The sequence below is a fragment of the Phyllobates terribilis genome, unplaced genomic scaffold (genome assembly GCF_046119375.1).
Source record: "Phyllobates terribilis strain yellow unplaced genomic scaffold, ASM4611937v1 Scaffold_2__4_contigs__length_985480577, whole genome shotgun sequence".
Classification (NCBI taxonomy): Eukaryota; Metazoa; Chordata; class Amphibia; order Anura; family Dendrobatidae; genus Phyllobates; species Phyllobates terribilis.
This window is the reverse complement of record NW_027362762.1, coordinates 602,433,336-602,451,968: the sequence shown is the minus strand read 5'-3', so window position 1 is coordinate 602,451,968 and position 18,633 is coordinate 602,433,336. Positions and strand designations below refer to the sequence as shown.

The 18,633-nt window shown below is 43.1% G+C and overlaps 1 protein-coding gene across 2 annotated transcripts in view; it reads left to right on the top strand.

The window, feature by feature from the left end:
• DNAJC8 (DnaJ heat shock protein family (Hsp40) member C8) overlaps positions 1–18,633 on the top strand; it is a 110,242-nt gene that overhangs the window by 35,116 nt on the left and 56,493 nt on the right. For both annotated transcript variants that reach the window (XM_073666464.1, XM_073666457.1), the window contains exon 4: positions 12,625–12,691. In XM_073666464.1, coding sequence (XP_073522565.1) covers positions 12,625–12,691 — 67 coding nt within the window. The remainder of the gene's footprint in view (positions 1–12,624; positions 12,692–18,633) is intronic.

Genomic DNA, 18,633 nt, shown 5'->3' with positions numbered 1-18,633 from the left:
GAGGAATATAGCACTGTGAGCAAGGGAGCACATACTGAGCATTAGCGAAAATTAATAACTGATGCATGCGCAGTAGAACAGGGACTAGACTAGCCCCTGAAACTGGATCACTGATAACTTTTCATTTCAGGGAGTGGATAACTACTGCGGCAGTGTCCACAGTATCCACAGCCTCTGCCCCCTAATGACTTCCTGTTTGAGTATTAGTATCCTTGTATGCACTCTGGATTCTCAAATGAAATGTAATCGAAATGAAATTAAAAAAGTGGAAAGATAAAGTAGAGAGGAAACTGTTGAGAACTATATTAAAGAAGTGATTTAAATCGACTTTTTAGGGTGAGATTCAAATTTGGTTTCAGATCACCTTTTTAAGTATAAAAGGTTAGCCAAAAGCCAGACAAAACCACTAATTTGGCACATAATATCTGGTACCATCTTCCAATTCTAGTGACCTTAACCCCTTTCTGACATACTATGTAATAATACGTCCCTGTGCCCTGGTACTTATGGACGAGGTATGTATTATTATGGCAAATCTTTAATGCGGCACTACGACCGAAGTCGCGGTGAACACATTAAAGTTCTGGCGCCATCTTACCTCAGGGTAGATGGCGTCGTCGCCCTGGCTGGTGTCACCACCTCCCCCCCTGCCCGCAACTACAATCGCTGTGATTGGCTGTTCAGTTCTGAACAGGTCTTCTGAACAGCCAATTGCAGCATTTCTCAGTGTTTTCAGGCAATCAGATTGCTTGAAACACTGATGTTCAGCCTAGGATTGGTGCTTTAAGAGCACCGATCCTAGGTTGGTGCCTGGCCCCAGCCCGCTCTGGTGTGATCGACTATGGCATCGATCGCACCAATCACAGAGTGTGACCGCCCTACAAGTTTTCATAGTAGCTGAGGATTTGTACAGGGCGGTCACGCTGTCGGATCTGTGCTGTGCTGGGTCTTGTGGTGCTACAGAAACATGTGACACCACAATCGCTCCTCCTGCTGCCTGTTGTAGAAGACAGAAGAAATCTGTAAGACGATAGCTGCCTGATCTCTCCTCATCCCACCCTCCCTTTCTGCCACCAAGCGTTGATCAGTACTTAATCGCTCGATTTCTGGCAGGCTTTTTTTTTTTTTCGAGCGTCCTGCAGCGGCCGAGTGCTGATTAGTGACCGCAAATCACTGATCCACACTTGTGCTCGCTGTTTTACACTTTTTCGGCCCCCACACCCTTTGCGCCACCTCAGTGCGCACATCCAGCAGCAGCCGCCGAGTGTTGTTCAGTTGTCCGGTTGGTTGTTCCTTTTATCTTTTTCTTTCAGAAAAAAAAAGTTTACACCAGGCACACTGAGATAGATAGATAGATAGATAGATAGATAGATAGATAGATAGATAGATAGATAGATAGATAGATAGATAGATATAGATAAAAAAAAGTGGATCAAAAGCAGCCCAAAAAAAATGGTGCAAAGCCCCCCAGGTACACACCAGTCCTATGTATATCCACAAAGAGATTGGAGGCAGCACACAGACGGAAGATGAAAAAATTGTCTTTTAATAGCCCATGTGGCTGTAGCAACGTTTCGGTCCAAAGATGTGGACCTTTTTCAAGCAATGTGAAAGTGCAATGTGCAAAGTATTTAAACCTGCTTAATCACACAAATTGATTAGCAGTAATTAATATAACATATACATTTGAGATATGATACAGATGCAATCAATACATAATTTATCATGATTCATACAATGTGTACAATACATAAAGTGCAAAAGTGCTAAGAAAACAAAAAAAGATTCAGATCATCATTCTAAAAACCATTTCTATGAACAATTGATCATAGTCACCAGCTGTACATATTTAAATAGCCACATGACTCACCCCATAGTGTAAACATGAGAAGCGCCGAAATCTCGGCGTCCCTACTATCTCTATTTTGCATGTCCGGAAGGAATATAATAGTTCTGGAGCGCAATTGCGTTCCAAAGACCGGAAATGCCGGCGCCGTCATAGGAACCCATACAAAACTATGGCGTAGACACATCCCTCACTGCGGTCATAGACAGACTTGATAGTTTTTATACTTTATGTAAAATAGCGTAATGTTTGTATAGGAATATGATGATAAAAGATATGAATTGGGCTCCATGTGATAAATCTTCTTTTTAATATATGAATTTATATAATATACTGAGGGGTTGTTATACAATTATCTATGGGAGTATATGGACTATTAGGTAGCCTGTGTCATGGGGGGTTGAGACTGGTGCCCTTATGGGTACTTTTCTCCCATCTCAGGAAGGCCACTGGGTTGCCATTTCCAGCTAATGGGGGGCGTTCCCATGCCTCTCAGGCTCAAATGTCTGTGACTCCTACCTTTAAATGAGTGCAAGACTTTGTTACAATGTGCACTTTAGCGCTGTGTCCCCTGCAGTTCTATAATGTACAGTGGTGGCCAAAAGTATTGGCACCCCTGCAATTCTGTCAGATAATACTCCGTTTCTTCCTGAAAATGATTGCAATCACAAATTCTATGGTATTTTTATCTTCATTTAATTTGTCTTCAATGAAAAAACACTAAAAGAATTGTCCTAAAGCCAAATTAGATATAATTCCACACCAAACCTAAAAAAGGGGGTGGACAAAAGTATTGGCACTGTTTGAAAAATCATGTGATGCTTCTCTAATTCGTGTAATTAACAGCACCTGTAACTTACCTGTGGCACCTAACAGGTGTTGGCAATAGCTAAATCACACTTGCAGCCAGTTAACATGGATTAAAGTTGACTCAACCTCTGTCCTGTGCCCTTGTGTGTACCACATTGAGCATGGAGAAAAGAAAGAAGACCAAAGAACTGTCTGAGGACTTGAGAAACCAAATTGTGAGAAAGCATGAGCAATCTCAAGGCTACAAGTCCATCTCCAAAGACCTGAATGTTCCTGTGTCTTCCGTGCGCAGTGTCATCAAGAAGTTTAAAGCCCATGGCACTGTGGCTAACCTCCCTAGATGTGGACGGAAAAGAAAAATTGACGAGAGATTTCAACGCAAGATTGTGCGGATGGTGGATAAAGAACCTTGACTAACATCCAAACAAGTTCAAGCTGCCCTGCAGTCCGAGGGTACAACAGTGTCAACCCGTACTATCCGTCGGCGTCTGAATGAAAAGGGACTGTATGGTAGGATACCCAGGAAGACCCCACTTCTTACCCCGAGACATAAAAAAGCCAGGCTGGAGTTTGCCAAAACTTACCTGAGAAAGCCTAAAACGTTTTGGAAGAATGTTCTCTGGTCAGATGAGACCAAAGTAGAGCTTTTTGGCAAAAAGCATCAACATAGAGTGTACAGGAAAAAAAAAAGGCATTCAAAGAAAAGAACACGGTCCCTACAGTCAAACATGGCGGAGGTTCCCTGATGTTTTGGGGTTGCTTTGCTGCCTCTGGCACTGGACTGCTTGACCGTGTGCATGGCATTATGAAGTCTGAAGACTACCAACAAATTTTGCAGCATAATGTAGGGCCCAGTGTGAGAAAGCTGGGTCTCCCTCAGAGGTCATGGGTCTTCCAGCAGGACAATGACCCAAAACACACTTCCAAAAGCACTATAAAATGGTTTGAGAGAAAGCACTGGAGACTTCTAAGGTGGCCAGCAATGAGTCCAGACCTGAATCCCATAGAACACCTGTGGAGAGATTTCAAAATGGCAGTTTGGAGAAGGCACCCTTCAAATATCAGGGACCTGGAGCAGTTTGCCAAAGAAGAATGGTCTACAATTCCAGCAGAGCATTGTAAGAAACTCATTGATGGTTACCGGAAGTGGTTGTTCGCAGTTATTTTGGCTAAAGGTTGTGCAACCAAGTATTAGGCTGAGGGTGCCAATACTTTTGTCTGGCCCATTTTTGGAGTTTTGTGTGAAATGATCAATGATTTGATTTTTGCTTCATTCTCTTTTGTGTTTTTTCCTTGCAAGCCAATTAAATGAAGATAATAATACCAAAGAATTTGTGATTGCAATCATTTTCAGGAAGAAACTGAGTATTATCTGACAGAATTGCAGGGGTGCCAATACTTTTGGCCACCACTGAATATATCTGCGCATCGCGCTCTGACATAGGAAAATTTGGGCGAGCTGCCCTTTAGTAAAAATGGATGCCCGGGCTACAAGTCTGTCTATGACCGCAGTGAGGGATGTGTCTACGCCATAGTTTTGTATGGGTTCCTATGGCGGCGCCGGCATTTCCGGTCTTTGGAACGCAATTGCGCTCCAGAACTATTATATTCCTTCCGGACATGCGCAATAGAGATAGTAGGGACGCCGAGATTTCGGCGCTTCTCATGTTTACACTATGGGGTGAGTCATGTGGCTATTTAAATATGTACAGCTGGTGACTATGATCAATTGTTCATAGAAATGGTTTTTAGAATGATGATCTGAATCTTTTTTTGTCTTCTTAGCACTTTTGCACTTTATGTATTGTACACATTGTATGAATCATGATAAATTATGTATTGATTGTATCTGTATCATGTCTCAAATGTATATGTTATATTAATTACTGCTAATCAATTTGTGTGATTAAGCAGGTTTAAATACTTTGCACATTGCACTTTCACATTGCTTGAAAAAGGTCCACATCTTTGGACCGAAACGTTGCTACAGCCACATGGGCTATTAAAAGACAATTTTTTCATCTTCCGTCTGTGTGCTGCCTCCAATCTCTTTGTGGATATCTATCTATCTGAATAAAGTACTGACACAAACACCATATTCATAAAAAAAAAAAAAAAAAAAAAGTCGTCCCGCTCGTCCCAAACCCGTTATTCAGTGGATGAGGCATACACTTTCCTTGCCTCTGGCAGTGAGGGAGAGGATCCCACCTTTCTTTTTCTGATGACTACTCCTCAGGTGCTGCTGAACCACCACGAAGACGCCACAGGACAGAAGATGAACCATTACTGACCATGTATGGACCTCACCCCCTCAAAAATAATGAGCCACTGATTCCTGATTTTTTGGCGCAATCAGGAATCATGTTTGACACCACCAGCCTCACAAAATTAGACTTTTTCAAGTCTTTTTCTCTGAGGATTTTTTAAACCTCATGGTGGGCCAAACTAATTTGTACACTCAACAATTTTTGGCACAAAACCACTCATCATTTTCTAACTGGACTGCTGTAGACACAGTAGAAATTAAGTTTTGGGGCCTGGTCCTTCATATGGGGATACTGAAGAAGCCAGAAGTTCGTTAATATTGGGAGTGTTGATGTTTTGTATAACACTCCAGTGTTCCGAATGGTCATGACCCGAACACGTTTTGAGGCCATCCACAAATTCTTGCATTATAATGATAATGCATGGTGTCTTCCATGAGATGACCCCCAACTTTGATAGTCTTTTCAAAGTTTGGCCAGTCATTGAGCACTTCAACAACAAGTTTGCTGAAGTGTACGTCCCAAAGGGACATCTGCATGGATGAGTCCCTAATCTATTTTAAGGGGAGGCCTAAATTCCTGGAGTACCTGCCCAGTAAGAGGGCCAGGTACGAAATTAAGCTATACAAACTGTGTGAGAGTACCTCAGGGTACACTCCCAAGTCTAGGGTTCATAAAGGGAAGGACTCCTGGTTTAAATCCCCTGAATGCCCCCTGTCCTGATGGGATTTGGTGCACCTACTGCTGGATCAGCTACCTCTACGTGGTGTGAGGCAGTGACTGGGATCGTATACGAGGGACGTTGTATATCCTCCAGAATGTGTACAGAGACCTATTAAACCAGTTGGACAGCATTGCAGACACAGACCCAGCTGCGGCTGCAATACAGGAATGAAGGTGAGCATTGACCTGGTCAGGCTATCTGGCTAAGGCAGATTAAGTAAAACCCGGCAGGGCCTTCATTTCTTGGAGGAGGCTACAGGAAGGCAGGGGGGCGGCCTCCAATCCGGGTTTTCCAGTGGCTTTTGCCACAGGTCCTTTAAAAACCCTGCATTAAGGGTTAGTGTTGGGACCTGCTAGAACATAGCAGGAAAGTTTGGCGGACCTGTGAGTAGCTGAACCCACGCCTGGGAAGGCTCTGCACCCGTCAGGCTCTGAGAGGGCCGGCGCGGCCGTTGCCCCCGGCAATCGTTGTTTATGGATTTGTTAACCCGGCTGCGAACCGGAGGACTTTCTATTTTACCTGTGAGTTTGTTGAATAATAGCAGCTTATGTTGGACTTGCTTGGGTCACTGCCTCAGTTACTGCACGGTGTGAACACTGCCGCCTTACAGTTGGTAACTTTTATACCAGCATCCCACTCTTCAAGTCCCTCTATATGTGCGGTACCGTAGCCTGCGGTACTGTCCGCAAAAGTCAGAGAGGCCTCCTGAAGCCGCTAATTGGGCAGATGCTCAGAAAGGGTAAGAGCAGAGCCCAATGTAGCGACCACCTGCTTGTGGTCAAGTACAAGGACAAGAGGGATGTCCTTTTCTTGACCACCATACATGGTGATGGCATCACCCCCAGCACTGTACGAGGTACCTCTACACAGGTACAACAAAAATATGGGGGAAATTGATCTCTCTGATCAAGTTCTCAAGCCGTACAGTGCCTTGAGAAAGGCCAAGGTGTGGTACAAGAAGCTGGCCGTGCACATCGTACAGATGGCAATGCACAATGCTTTCCTGCTATCACGATGTGCAGGTCACACTTCTACGTCATACCTTCAGTTCCAGGAGGTAGCGATCAAGGCCCTGATATTTAGCAGTGGTGAAGGAGCGGGCCCCTGTACTTCCAGAACTGAAGAACCTTGAATCATACCAGGCCAACGTTTCCCGGGGGAGGTCCCTCAAAGTGGAAAAAAAGGTAAGTCACAAAAGAGGTGCCCAGTGTGTTACAGAAGGGGGAACGGAAGGACACCATTTATCAATGCGACATCTGCTCCAACAAACCTGGCCTGTGTATGAAAGAATACTTCAGACTGTACCACACATCCATGCACTACTAAATTCATTTCTGACTTGCACAACTGACTTATGACACTACGTTATAAAATTCACATACCAGGAATCAGATGATCAGTTCCAGAAAGGGGGCACTTGTTGGACATTTCCACTGTTTGGTCTGCGGGCGTTTTGTCGTGTTTACAGAGCCCCTGATGTGCCTATTCTATCAAACACTGCTTTCCAAAACTTCACTCTTACCCTTCCGAGCCCTGCCGTACGCCCAAACAGTAGTTTTCTCCCACATATGGGGTATCGGCGTACTGAGGAGAAATTATACAACAGATTTTAAGGTCCACTTTCTCCTGTTACTCTTGTGAAAATAAAAAAAAATGGGGCTAAAAGATCATTTTTGTGGGAAAAAAGTGTTTTTTTCCCTCAACGACTCTACGTTATAAACTTTTGTGAAGCGTTTTTTGTGAAACACTTTGAACCCCCATCTAGATAAATTCCTTAAGGAGTCTAGTTTCCAAAATGGTGTCATTTGTGGGGGGGTTCCACTATTTAGGCACATCAGGGGCTCTCCAAATGCGACATGGTGTCCGGTAAGGATTCCAGCAAATTTTACATTCAAAAAGTCAAATGGCGCTCCTTCCCTTCCGAACCCTGCCGTGCGCCCAAACAGTGGTTTTCCCGCACATATGGGGTATTGGCGTACTCATGAGAAATTGCACATCAAATTTTGGGGTCCAATTTCTCCTGTTACCTTTTGTGAAAATAAAAAAATTTGGGTCTAAACTAAATTTTAGTAAAAAAGTTAAATATTTTTTTCCTTTCACATTCGATTAATTGCTGTGAAGCACATGAAGTGTTAATAAACTTAAATGGTGTCACTTTTGGGTATTTTTTGTTATATAGACCCCTCAAGGTGACTTCAAATGTAGTGTGGTCCCTAAAAAAAAATGGTTTTGTAAATTTTGTTGTAAAAATGAGAGAATTGCTGGTCAACAATTAACCCTTATAACTTCCTAACAAAAAAAATGTTGGTTCCAGAATTGTGCTGATGTGAAGTAGACATGTGGGAAATGTTATTTATTAACTATTTTGTGTGACATATCGCTCTGATTTAAGGGCATGAAAATTCAAAGTTTGAAAATTGCAAAATTTTCGCCAAATTTCCGCTTTTTTTTCCCCCCAGAAATAAACGCAAGTGATATCAAATACATTTTACCACTATCATGAAGTACAATATGACACGAGAAAACAATCTCAGAATCAGGGGGATCCGTTGAAGCGTTCCAGAGTAATTACTTCATAAAGTGACAGTAGTCAGAATTGTAAAAATTGCTCTGATCATTAACGTGCAAACCACCTCCGGGGGTAAAGGGGTTAATACTACAGATGAGTGAATTGATCAGCGGTACTGTGATCCAGTAAGCATGTCAGTGGATGGATGAGATGAGAGCCCTGTGAACCACCTCCCATTTGCCAGAACCTCTGGCGCCTCTTCTGATCATTAAACGAAAACAGGCTGCGCTGCACACCTCTGTAAATGGGTGCACAAATAGGATTCTACGCAACATATAATGTAAAAATAGATTTGGCACTCCAAAATTGATGCAAAGAATAAACATTACATTTTATTAATACAGGCTCATCCACTGTATAAGCAATATTTGACGTTTTGGTCAATTATATGGCCTTCATCAGAACTAAAAATTATAAATAATAAGAATTTGTAAATATGAAATCTATACTAAATACATGGCTATAATATGTATATAGATTCATTTATACATAGACACAAATAATTAAATAATTACAAGCCAATCAGCATCAAGCAGGGACATAGATCAATGATCTTGGCTGTACTAGATCCTATAGCAGTAATCAATTGTGATAATACATTCACAGAAATGGGAACACATAGAAATAAAAAAGCTAAGAAAAACTGCCAACATATGGCAAATATAGCCATTCTTCCATTAATGTGGCTAGAAAAAAGTGGACATATGATGGCAGTGTTCACATTGGAAATGCCTTGTGGATAGGTATAGGAACCTGAAAAACTCTGGAAGGCTATGTGCGCACAATCAAAATTTGCTTGCAGAAATTTCTGCAGCGTTTCTGCAAGGTTCTGCACTGCTTGGGAGCAAAAAATGCTGCGGAAAATCCGCAGCGTTTTTTTCTGCGGATTTGCCATGTGTTTTTTTTTTTTTTTTTCCAATGCATTGTATTGGAAAAACGTAAACCAAAACGCACAAAGAATGGACATGCTGCTTCTTTTTCTGCACATGGAAAAATCCTGATCATGTGCACATATCTTGCAAAATGTCATAGGAAGTCATGGGATAAGGTTTTCAATGCATTTTTGGCCCATTTTTGCGTGGAGAAAACGCACCAAAAACGCACTGTGAGCACATAGCCGAAGATGGATACAGTTAGGCTGTGGGCCCACTATGCTTTTTTGTAAGTGTTTCCGCAGCAGCAATTCTGCCGCAGAAACGCTTAAGAAAACGCTTGGTAGAAGGTCTGCCATGTTCCCCAATGATAATCTTCATGTGCTCCGCTGCGGATTATCATTATGGAAAAATCCGCAGCACTGCCAATTATTTTGCGGAATCGCGGCGTTTTCGCTGCCATTGACTTGCATTGGACCGCATGGAATCATCATAACTGCATCTTTAGATACGGATTCCATGCGTTTCAATGTGCAGATGGTACCCGGGTCTGGAGGAGAGGAGACTCTCCTCCAGACCCGGGTACCATAGAACCAGTAAAAAAAAAAAAGAATAAAAAATAAATATTATACTTACCTTCTGATGGCCCGCGGTGTCCTTGTCTTAGCTTGCCGGCAGCTCGTGGTAGACTAAAGTACCTGCCATGACGTCATTTAGTCATCTGACGGGTCATGCGACCCCTGACGTTGGCAGGTCCTTTAGTCTACCGCGAGCTGCCGGCAAGCCGAGACAAGGACACCGGCCATTAGAAGGTAAGTATAATATTTATTTTTTTATTTTTTACCATTCTTTACGGTCACACTATATAAATCCATGCTGGTTGCATGGATTTATATAGTGTGACCAAGTTGTCAAGCACTTTCCAAGTGATGCTAAAATCGCTTGGAAAGCGCTTGACAACCCGCATGCGGAAATGCAAGTGAAGAACGCTTCACATCCGCATGTCCCTGGCAGGAAAAACACATGTACAATCCGCACGTGCAATCCGCATGTACAATAAGCATGTACAATAAGCATGTGTTTTTTCTGCCAGGAAAAATCTGAAGCATTTCTGCATCATGGGCACATAGCCTTACTCTAGAAACAATAGTTTGATCAGCATGAAAATGTATGAATTACACTGAACATGCAGACTGGATAGAATCATTGTCATCAAAATGCTAATAAAGCATTAGATAGAGGTATAAAGGTAATGTGTACCGTTCACTTAACAGGGTAACCTTCTTAAGTCCTAAAACTGCACTGCTGTGCTGGAGATATGGTGCTACATCTGTGGTGCTCCTGGGGTCTTAAATAGCAAGATGTGTCCTATGGCTGCAAGCTAAACGGTGTGTGCATGCAGCCATAGGACACCTCTTGCTATCCTCTCCGCCATCCACTTTTTTCTAGCCACATTAATGGAAGAATGACTATATTTGCCATGTGTTGATGGTTTTTCTTTGTTTTTTTTATTTCTATGTTTTCCCATTTCTGTGTTTGTATGATAACAATTGATTACTGCTATAGGATCTTGTACAGCCAAGTCCATTCTATGTCACTGCTTGATGCTGATTTGGCTTGTAATTATTTATCTGTTGTATTTGTGTCTTTATAAATGAATCTATATAAATATTGTATCCATGTATTTAGTATAGATTTCATATTTACAATTTTTTTTGTTATTTATACTTTTTAGTTCTTATGAAGCCCATATCGGCTGAAATGTCAAATATTGCTCATACAGTGGATGAAACTATTAATACACATTACGTTCTTTGCATCAATTTTGAAGAGCTGAATTTATTTTTACATCTGGTAGTTATTAGCCACAATACGATGTCATAAATGCGTAACACCACAATGATGTGCTGGGCATACAAATCCGAAAAGGTGCCCCGGATTCCAATTGGTAGGAGGCAATTCTTAGGGCTCCTGTCTGGCGGTCACAGAACATTTGCGTGGAAGGTCCTATGATTCAATTCATCCATCTCTTCTTAGTGTGGATGTATAATTACCCACCTTCCTGATGTTATTCTTTTGCATGTTTGTGACACTTACCATATTTTTCGGACTTTAAGACACTTTTTTCCTCCAAAATCTGAGGAAAGTGGTGAGTGTGTCCCTTAGTCCTATCTATATAACACACACACACACACACACACACACACACACACACACACACACACACACACACACACACACACACACACACACACACACACTGTGGTGGGGGTAGCGGCAGAGGAGCGAGGCACAGGAGGCAGCAGCCGCCTGGGCATGGGGAGCGGTGCACATTCATTTTCCCTAATAGCGTGCACACTGTACCTGCAGAGTGGCTCCTGGTATGTATGCCCCCCTTATCCCTCTTCCTGGTATGCTTGGCACCCCCTGATCCCCATCACGCTGCACACAACAAAATAAACAATTATACTCACCTCCTCTCTCCTCCAGCGCTGCGTCCTGCTCTGCTGCCGACAGGGATCTCACTGTGTGAGCCGTGCATGGCTTAACTGCAATGCCCCTCACACTGTGAGATGCTGTGCCGGAATAGTCATTGCTCCCCACGCCGGAACTGTGTGTGTGGAACCAGTGACCATTCATTCTCCATAACAGCCAGCACACTATACCTGCAGCGCGGCTCCTGTTGCCGCTCTGCGGTCTGTGACCGCTATTAAAGACCATGAATATTCACTACAACCCACTCCTATGGAATCCGCCGCAGCCTTGTATTGCGCAAGCGACGGTGAGTCACTGAGACTTCTGCTCCGCTGGCAGTACGCAGCCAAACTGGGGCGGAGGGAAGAAAAGCACGCTCCATGGGAGCGGCGCTTTGCGCATGAGCGCGAGGGGAGGCAGAGCAGGGCCCTGTGACGTGCAGGGGAGGGAGTGAATATGGTAATTTAGCACAGAGGTGGCTATTTAGGGGAATAGTAAGCAGATAGGAGGGGTTTGCTTGGCGTCCCCCAGACACCAAGCCTCTGGAAAACAGACTTTATAAAACCAGATTTCTCTGCAATCAGACCTCTGCTATGGGCCATACAGGTATGTATAGATTTACTTTTCTATACCCTGTATGCCCATAGTAGAGGGCTGTTATCTCCCAGGGGGTGACACATTCCATTTAATAGCTATTCCAAAGATGGCTAATTAATGATCACCGCTGGGAGCTGGACTCTGCAAAATCTCATCTTAAATGGTACAGGGGTACACATGCTCAACCTCCACTCCATTCATTGTCTATGGGACAAAAAAGAAAGCGGAGTACGGCACTCAACTATTACTTGCACTCACATAGACAATGAATAGAGTTGAAGTCGAGTATGTGCACCTTCATTTCAATCAAGACTGCTCTGCATAGCCTGGTTTCCTGAGATCTAGAGCTCCTTTCTCAGGATCACTGGAAGTCCAATCGCTGGGTCAGCTATGGATGGCAGCATATGCAGAATTTCCTAAGTGGTGTTCACTGCTAGAAATTGATGTGTTTTTTTTTCCAATTTCAGTTATCAATTCTTGTTCATCCAGACAAAAATCAAGATGATCCTGAAAGAGCCCAGAAAGCTTTTGAAGGTAATGCTGTATTAATTTTTTTCTACACATCAAGTACATTTCTATTTATTGTTTATTTAAATGGAAACATTTAGCTTGGATCTGAAAGGCAAGCTTGGTTTGACTGCATGACTCAAGCATAATAGGCCAGTTTAATACCTTGGTGTCACAGCCAGTTTTGGAGTTTCAGACCATTTAATTTTTCTATTGTCTTGTTCCCAGAGCCATAACTCATCACCCAGTCAACTGAGGGCTTTATTTTTTTTTTCAGGATAAGTTGCATTTCTCAATGGCATAATTTTGGGGTTAATAGCATTTATTAACTATTTGAGAGGGAACAAAGAAAACAACAGTTCTATCATTGATTTTTTTACGTTTAAATTTTACACTATTTGTTGTGCTACATAAAGTGTTAGCTCTATTGTGTGGGTCAATATGACTGACAATTCCAAATATATAGTTTTATTTATTTTTATTACTTTTGTACATTAAATACATGCTTTAAAAATAATAATTTCTTCTGGGGTCACCATATTCTTAGAGCTACAATTCTCACAATTTTCCGTTCGCGCAGCTGTATGAGGGTTTATTTTTTTGTCGATTTAATTGGTACCATTTTGTAGTACATGCCTTTTTGATAAGACGCACCTAGGCTTTAGAGGAGGAAAATAGGGAAAAAAAATGTAAGCAAAAAAATGTCGTCATGATGCACTGTTATGGGAGAGGGGGTCTGCTGCTCACACTGGTATTGGGGTAATGTCCCCCAATTCTGTTAATATCCTCCATCCTGGTATGTATAGCCCCTCCTTCCTGGTATACGTGGCCCTCCTCCCCATCCTGGAATGCATGGCGCTCCTTGATCCCCCATCCTGGTATTCATGGCACCCCTTTGATCTACCATCCTGGTATATATATATATACCGTATATTCCGGCGTATAAGACGACTTTTGAAGACTGAAAAATCTTCTGTCTAGTCTGGGGTCGTCTTATACGCCGGTAATGCTTTTGAACTTTCAGAAATTGACATGCGGGGATACTCTGGGGGTGTTAATAAGCTGCCGTGGCCGTATCCCTGCCATGTCGGAGTTAATATAAGGTGGAGGGAGTTAAAATACGGCGGCGGTAGGTCCAGACAGTCAGCGCTTCTGTGCTGAAACTGACACATCGCTGCGTATTCCCAGCTCCGGACACAGCGCAGGGCTTCTGTGCCGACAGCTTTCACTTGTCACAGAAGCGCTGCGCTGTGTCCGGAGCAGGGAAGTTCGCATCGCTTCTGTGACAATATATGAAAAGCCGGCAATTCAGCAGCGGCATAAGCCGGCACCCGACAATTTAGAATAGAAAGAATAGAGCATCACACATAGATTAGATAGATAGAAACATGTCAGTCACATATATATGAAGTACAGTGACAGTATTGCTTACTGTACTTGTCATTTAGTGTAAAGGATTTATTAAAACAAATATTAGTGTTTTCATGCACCGTCTCTTTAAAAAAGCCGGCCGGCAATTCAGCATCTGTACCCGACAATTTATAACAGAAAGATAGAGCATCACACATAGATTAGATAGATAGAAACATGTCAGTCACATATATAAGAAGTACAGTGACAGTGCTGGTTACTGTACTTGTCATCTAGTGTTAAAATAACGGATTTATTTAAAAAAAAATTGGCGTGGGGTTCCCCGTAATTTTAGTCTCTAGCGGAGGTTAAGCAGACAGCTGGGGCAAATGTTTGAAGCCTGGGAAGGGGGTAATACCCACGGAGCTTCCCAGGCTACTAATATCAGCCCCCAGCTGAATACCTAGCCTTTACTAGCTATTAAAATGGGGGACCCCCCCAAAAAAATGACGTGGGGTCCCCCCTAATTTAATAGCTAGCAAAGGCTAGGCAGACAGCTGGGGGCTGATATTAATAGCCCAGGAAGGGTGCCATGAATATTGGCCCCCTCCCAGGCTAGAAACACCAGCCGTCAGCCGCCCCAGAAATGGCGCATCCATAGGATGCGCCAATTCTGGCACTTAGCCTCGCTCTTCCACGCTGCCCTGGTGCGGTGGCAGGGGGTAATAGGGCTGGGGTTGATGTCAGCTTATAATGCCAGCTGACATCAAGCCCAGGTTAGTAATGGAGAGGCGTCTATAAGACACCCCCATTACTAACCCCATAGTCAAAGTTAAAAAAAACACAAACACCCAGAATAAAGTCCTTTAATTGAAATAAACACACAATTCTTTATTGTTCTAAATTAAACCATACTTACCATCACGCCCATTCCAGCTGAAGCCAACGATCTCCTGCAATAAAAGTAAAATAATAAAGCAACCTCATCCTTACCTCTCCATGGTTCCCAGGACCGATCCAGCTCTGCTACATTCACATGACAGGCTGGACCGCAGCAGAACGCCGCCATCCAGCCTGTCATCCCGCAGACACTGAGAAGCGCAGGCATGCTTGCGCTCTGCAGTGTCTGGCTGTGACGGCATCCAGATGAGCCGACAATGAACTCAGCTCACCTCCTGGACGTCCGTCACTGACAGCGTGGGAAACTTCTACTGCGCATGCGGGGAGCAGGAGAATTTTCCCACGCTGTCAGTGACGTGCATGAGGTGAGCCGAGTTCATTGGACATGGTCTCGGCTCATCTGGATGCCGTCACATTCAGACACTGAGGAGCACAAGCATGCCTGCGCTTCTCAGTGTCTGCCGCATGGCAAGCTGAACGGCAGCGTTCTGCTGCGGTCCAGCCTGTCATGTGAATGTAGCAGAGCTGGACCGGTCCTGGGAACCATGGAGAGGTAAGGATGAGGTTGCTTTATTATTTTACTTTTATTGCAGGAGATCGTTGGCTTCAGCTGGAATGGGCGTGATGGTAAGTATGGTTTAATTTAGAACATTAAAAAATTGTGTCTTTATTTCAATTAAAGGACTTTATTCTGGGTGTTGTGTTTTTTTTAATTACTTTACTAGAAATTCATGGCGGTCATGTCTAATATTGGCGTGACCCCATGAATTTCGGGCTTAGGGCCAGCTGATAATGCCAAGCTGGCCTTAACCCCTTTATTACCCAGTGAACCACCGCACCAGGGCCCTGGATGAGTTGGGTACAGCGCCAGAAGATGGCGCTTCTATGAACGCGCCATTTTCCGGGGTGGCTGCGGACTGCAATTTGCAGCGGGGGGGGGGCCAGAAAGCTTGGGTCTCCCTGCGCTGCGGATTCCAGCCCCCAGCTGCCTAGTTGTACCTGGCGGGACACAAAAATAGGGCGAAGCCCCACGTCTTTTTTTTTTTTTTTAATTATTTCATGAAATAATTAAGAAAAAAAGGCCTTCCCTATATTGTTGTGTCCGGCCAGGTACAAATAGGCAGCTGGTGGTTGGGGGCAGCCCGTTCCTGCCTGCTGTACCTGGCTGGACACAAAAATAGGGCGAAGCCCACGTCAACATTTTTGGGAAAAATTAATTACAAAATTAATAATAATTTAGGGACTGCATCTTTATTAACCCCTCAATTGTCATTTAGTGTTAAAATAAAGGATTTTTTAAAAAGAAAATTGGCGTGGGATCCACCATCATTATAGTCTCTAGCGGAGGTTAAGCAGACGGCTGGGGCAGATGTTTGAAGTCTGGGAAGAGGGTAATACCCACGGAGCTTCCCAGGCTACTAATATCAGCCCCCAGCTGAATACCTAGCCTTTACTAGCTATTAGAATGGGGGACCCCCCAAAAAAATGACGTGGGGTCCCCCCTATTTTAATATGTTTATGAGTGACAGTTTTCCTGCTATATACCTGCATGTCATAAGAATTTAAATTAAAAAAGGACCATGTTAAATTCAAATCTGTTTTTTTTTTTAATTTTTACCGGTGTTTGGTATGCGTTGGAAAAGGGGTAGTCTTATACGGTGAATATATCCTAAACTCGATATTTTAACAGGAAAGTAGGGGGGTCGTCTTATACACCAGGTCGTCTTATACGCCGGAATATACGGTATATAAAAAATTTGTGGAGCAAGATGTACTTTTTACTGGTACCATATTTTGCTATTGGGGATTAACAAAAAAAACAAAACATTAAAAGGGTGGTCTGAAGTCCAAGTAAATTTCATTCTAAATACCTATCTATTTAATTACATAATCTAAGCTATTTTCTAATCTACTTGCATTAAAAATCCCCCTACTGTTCTCTACTAACTGTAAGTCTATATTTTTTTTCACTACCTGTGTGGTGATGTTTTGTTTACGAAAAAGGAGATAGCTGGCAGCACTTAGCAGGACGCATGTTCAAAATTTACAAGAAACCCACTTGGAGAAGTAAGGCTATGTTCACACATGTTGTGTTTTGCTGCGTATTTTGCTACAGATTTTTATGTAAATTTTCAGATGCGTTTTGCACTACCAGCAAAGTGTATAAGAAACCAGAATTCCCTCTTCACACATATTGCTTTTTGTTTGCTGCGTATTTTCTGCCTTGCTTGTGTATTTGAAAATAGAGCATGTCTCTTCTTTCAGCGTTTTTGCAGCGTTTTTTCACCCATAGGAAGTAATGGATGGTGAAAAAAATGGTGCAAATACGCACAAAACTTTATGTACATGCCTAAATAGAGACAGAAGGACCGTGAAAAAACGCTGCAAAAACCGCAGGAAACCTGCTTTTTGACGCAGCTGTTTTCCTGCCAGAGAAAAGTTGTCAGCAGATTTAGCTGCAGAAAAAAAACACAACGTGTGTGAACATAGCCTAAGAGCATATAGATAAGTAGACCGTGTCCAATCCAGGGTGGTCAGAAAAAAAACAACGTTTTGATCTGTTTTATAGGTCTTTATCAAGTACAAATAGTGATACACAGGGCTGGCTTATATAGTGTGGTTTACACACAGGCACCAATCACCATAAAAGCCAAACCCTCTTATGCTAAATACAGCAACTACAAATAGATCAATACAAAGGACAGAGTCCCAAACAATAGTACATATTGGCAGCATATTGCAAGATAAAAAGTTGTAGAATAATCTCCATAACTGTCAATACACACATTGGGTGATCATTACGATAGTTTTATGTAAACAATCAAAGAACAGCATCCATATAGTCATGGTTACTAAGGTCCAATCTATCCAAAGTAGGTCATGAATATATTACTAACCCCATATTTAGATCCAATGAAAGGGCTCCTATAGAAGTGTGCCAAAACATGGCATATTCAGGGCGTATCCACAGTCCCCCAATAATATTAAAGCATCAAGGTTGTCATGGTGACGCTAGCCCTATTGCCATTCTGATCACTTGATTCCACCATTCATGTGCAAAAGGGGCTCACTCCTTAGTCCAACTCCATCTTACTTTTGTAAGGAGAAAAACCATCTACAATTAGAAAACAAAAATTAAAAACATATACCGTATTTTTCACTTAATAATACGCACTTTTTTCCCCTCAAAGTGAGGGGAAAAACTCAGTGCGTCTTATAAAGCGAACAGTCACATTTACATGATAGCGCAAACTGCGCTATCACTCACCGTGGCCCTGGGCAGTCTGTGCGGCAGGCGGTGATGAGAGGGAGCTGCGGGCTGTGTATCCTGGTGGGCAGGCGGCGCACAGGGCTACGGAATCCTCCTGTTAGAGCAGAGCGATTCTTCCCCTCTGCAGGCCCGGATGATGCTGTATTCACTGCTCCGCAGCTGCAGCCGAGGACCTTCTTTAACACAGAGAGGAGAGCTATTCTCCCTCTCTGAAGGGTCGGATCCTGATTGATGGAGGGAGCTGCTGCTGAGCTGCCTCCACCAATCAGTGATCTGTTACTGAAAAAAAGTGCCCCTTGTATGAAAGGTCCTGAAAGCCAAGATCTACAGCGGTGGGTCCTAAACACAGCCCCCTATCTAGGCACCTGTCTGCATTGCTAAACGTGGAGATCTCCTGCAAACTACTGCAGGGTGACTGTCTGTCACCTCTGACACACCCGTGACAGCG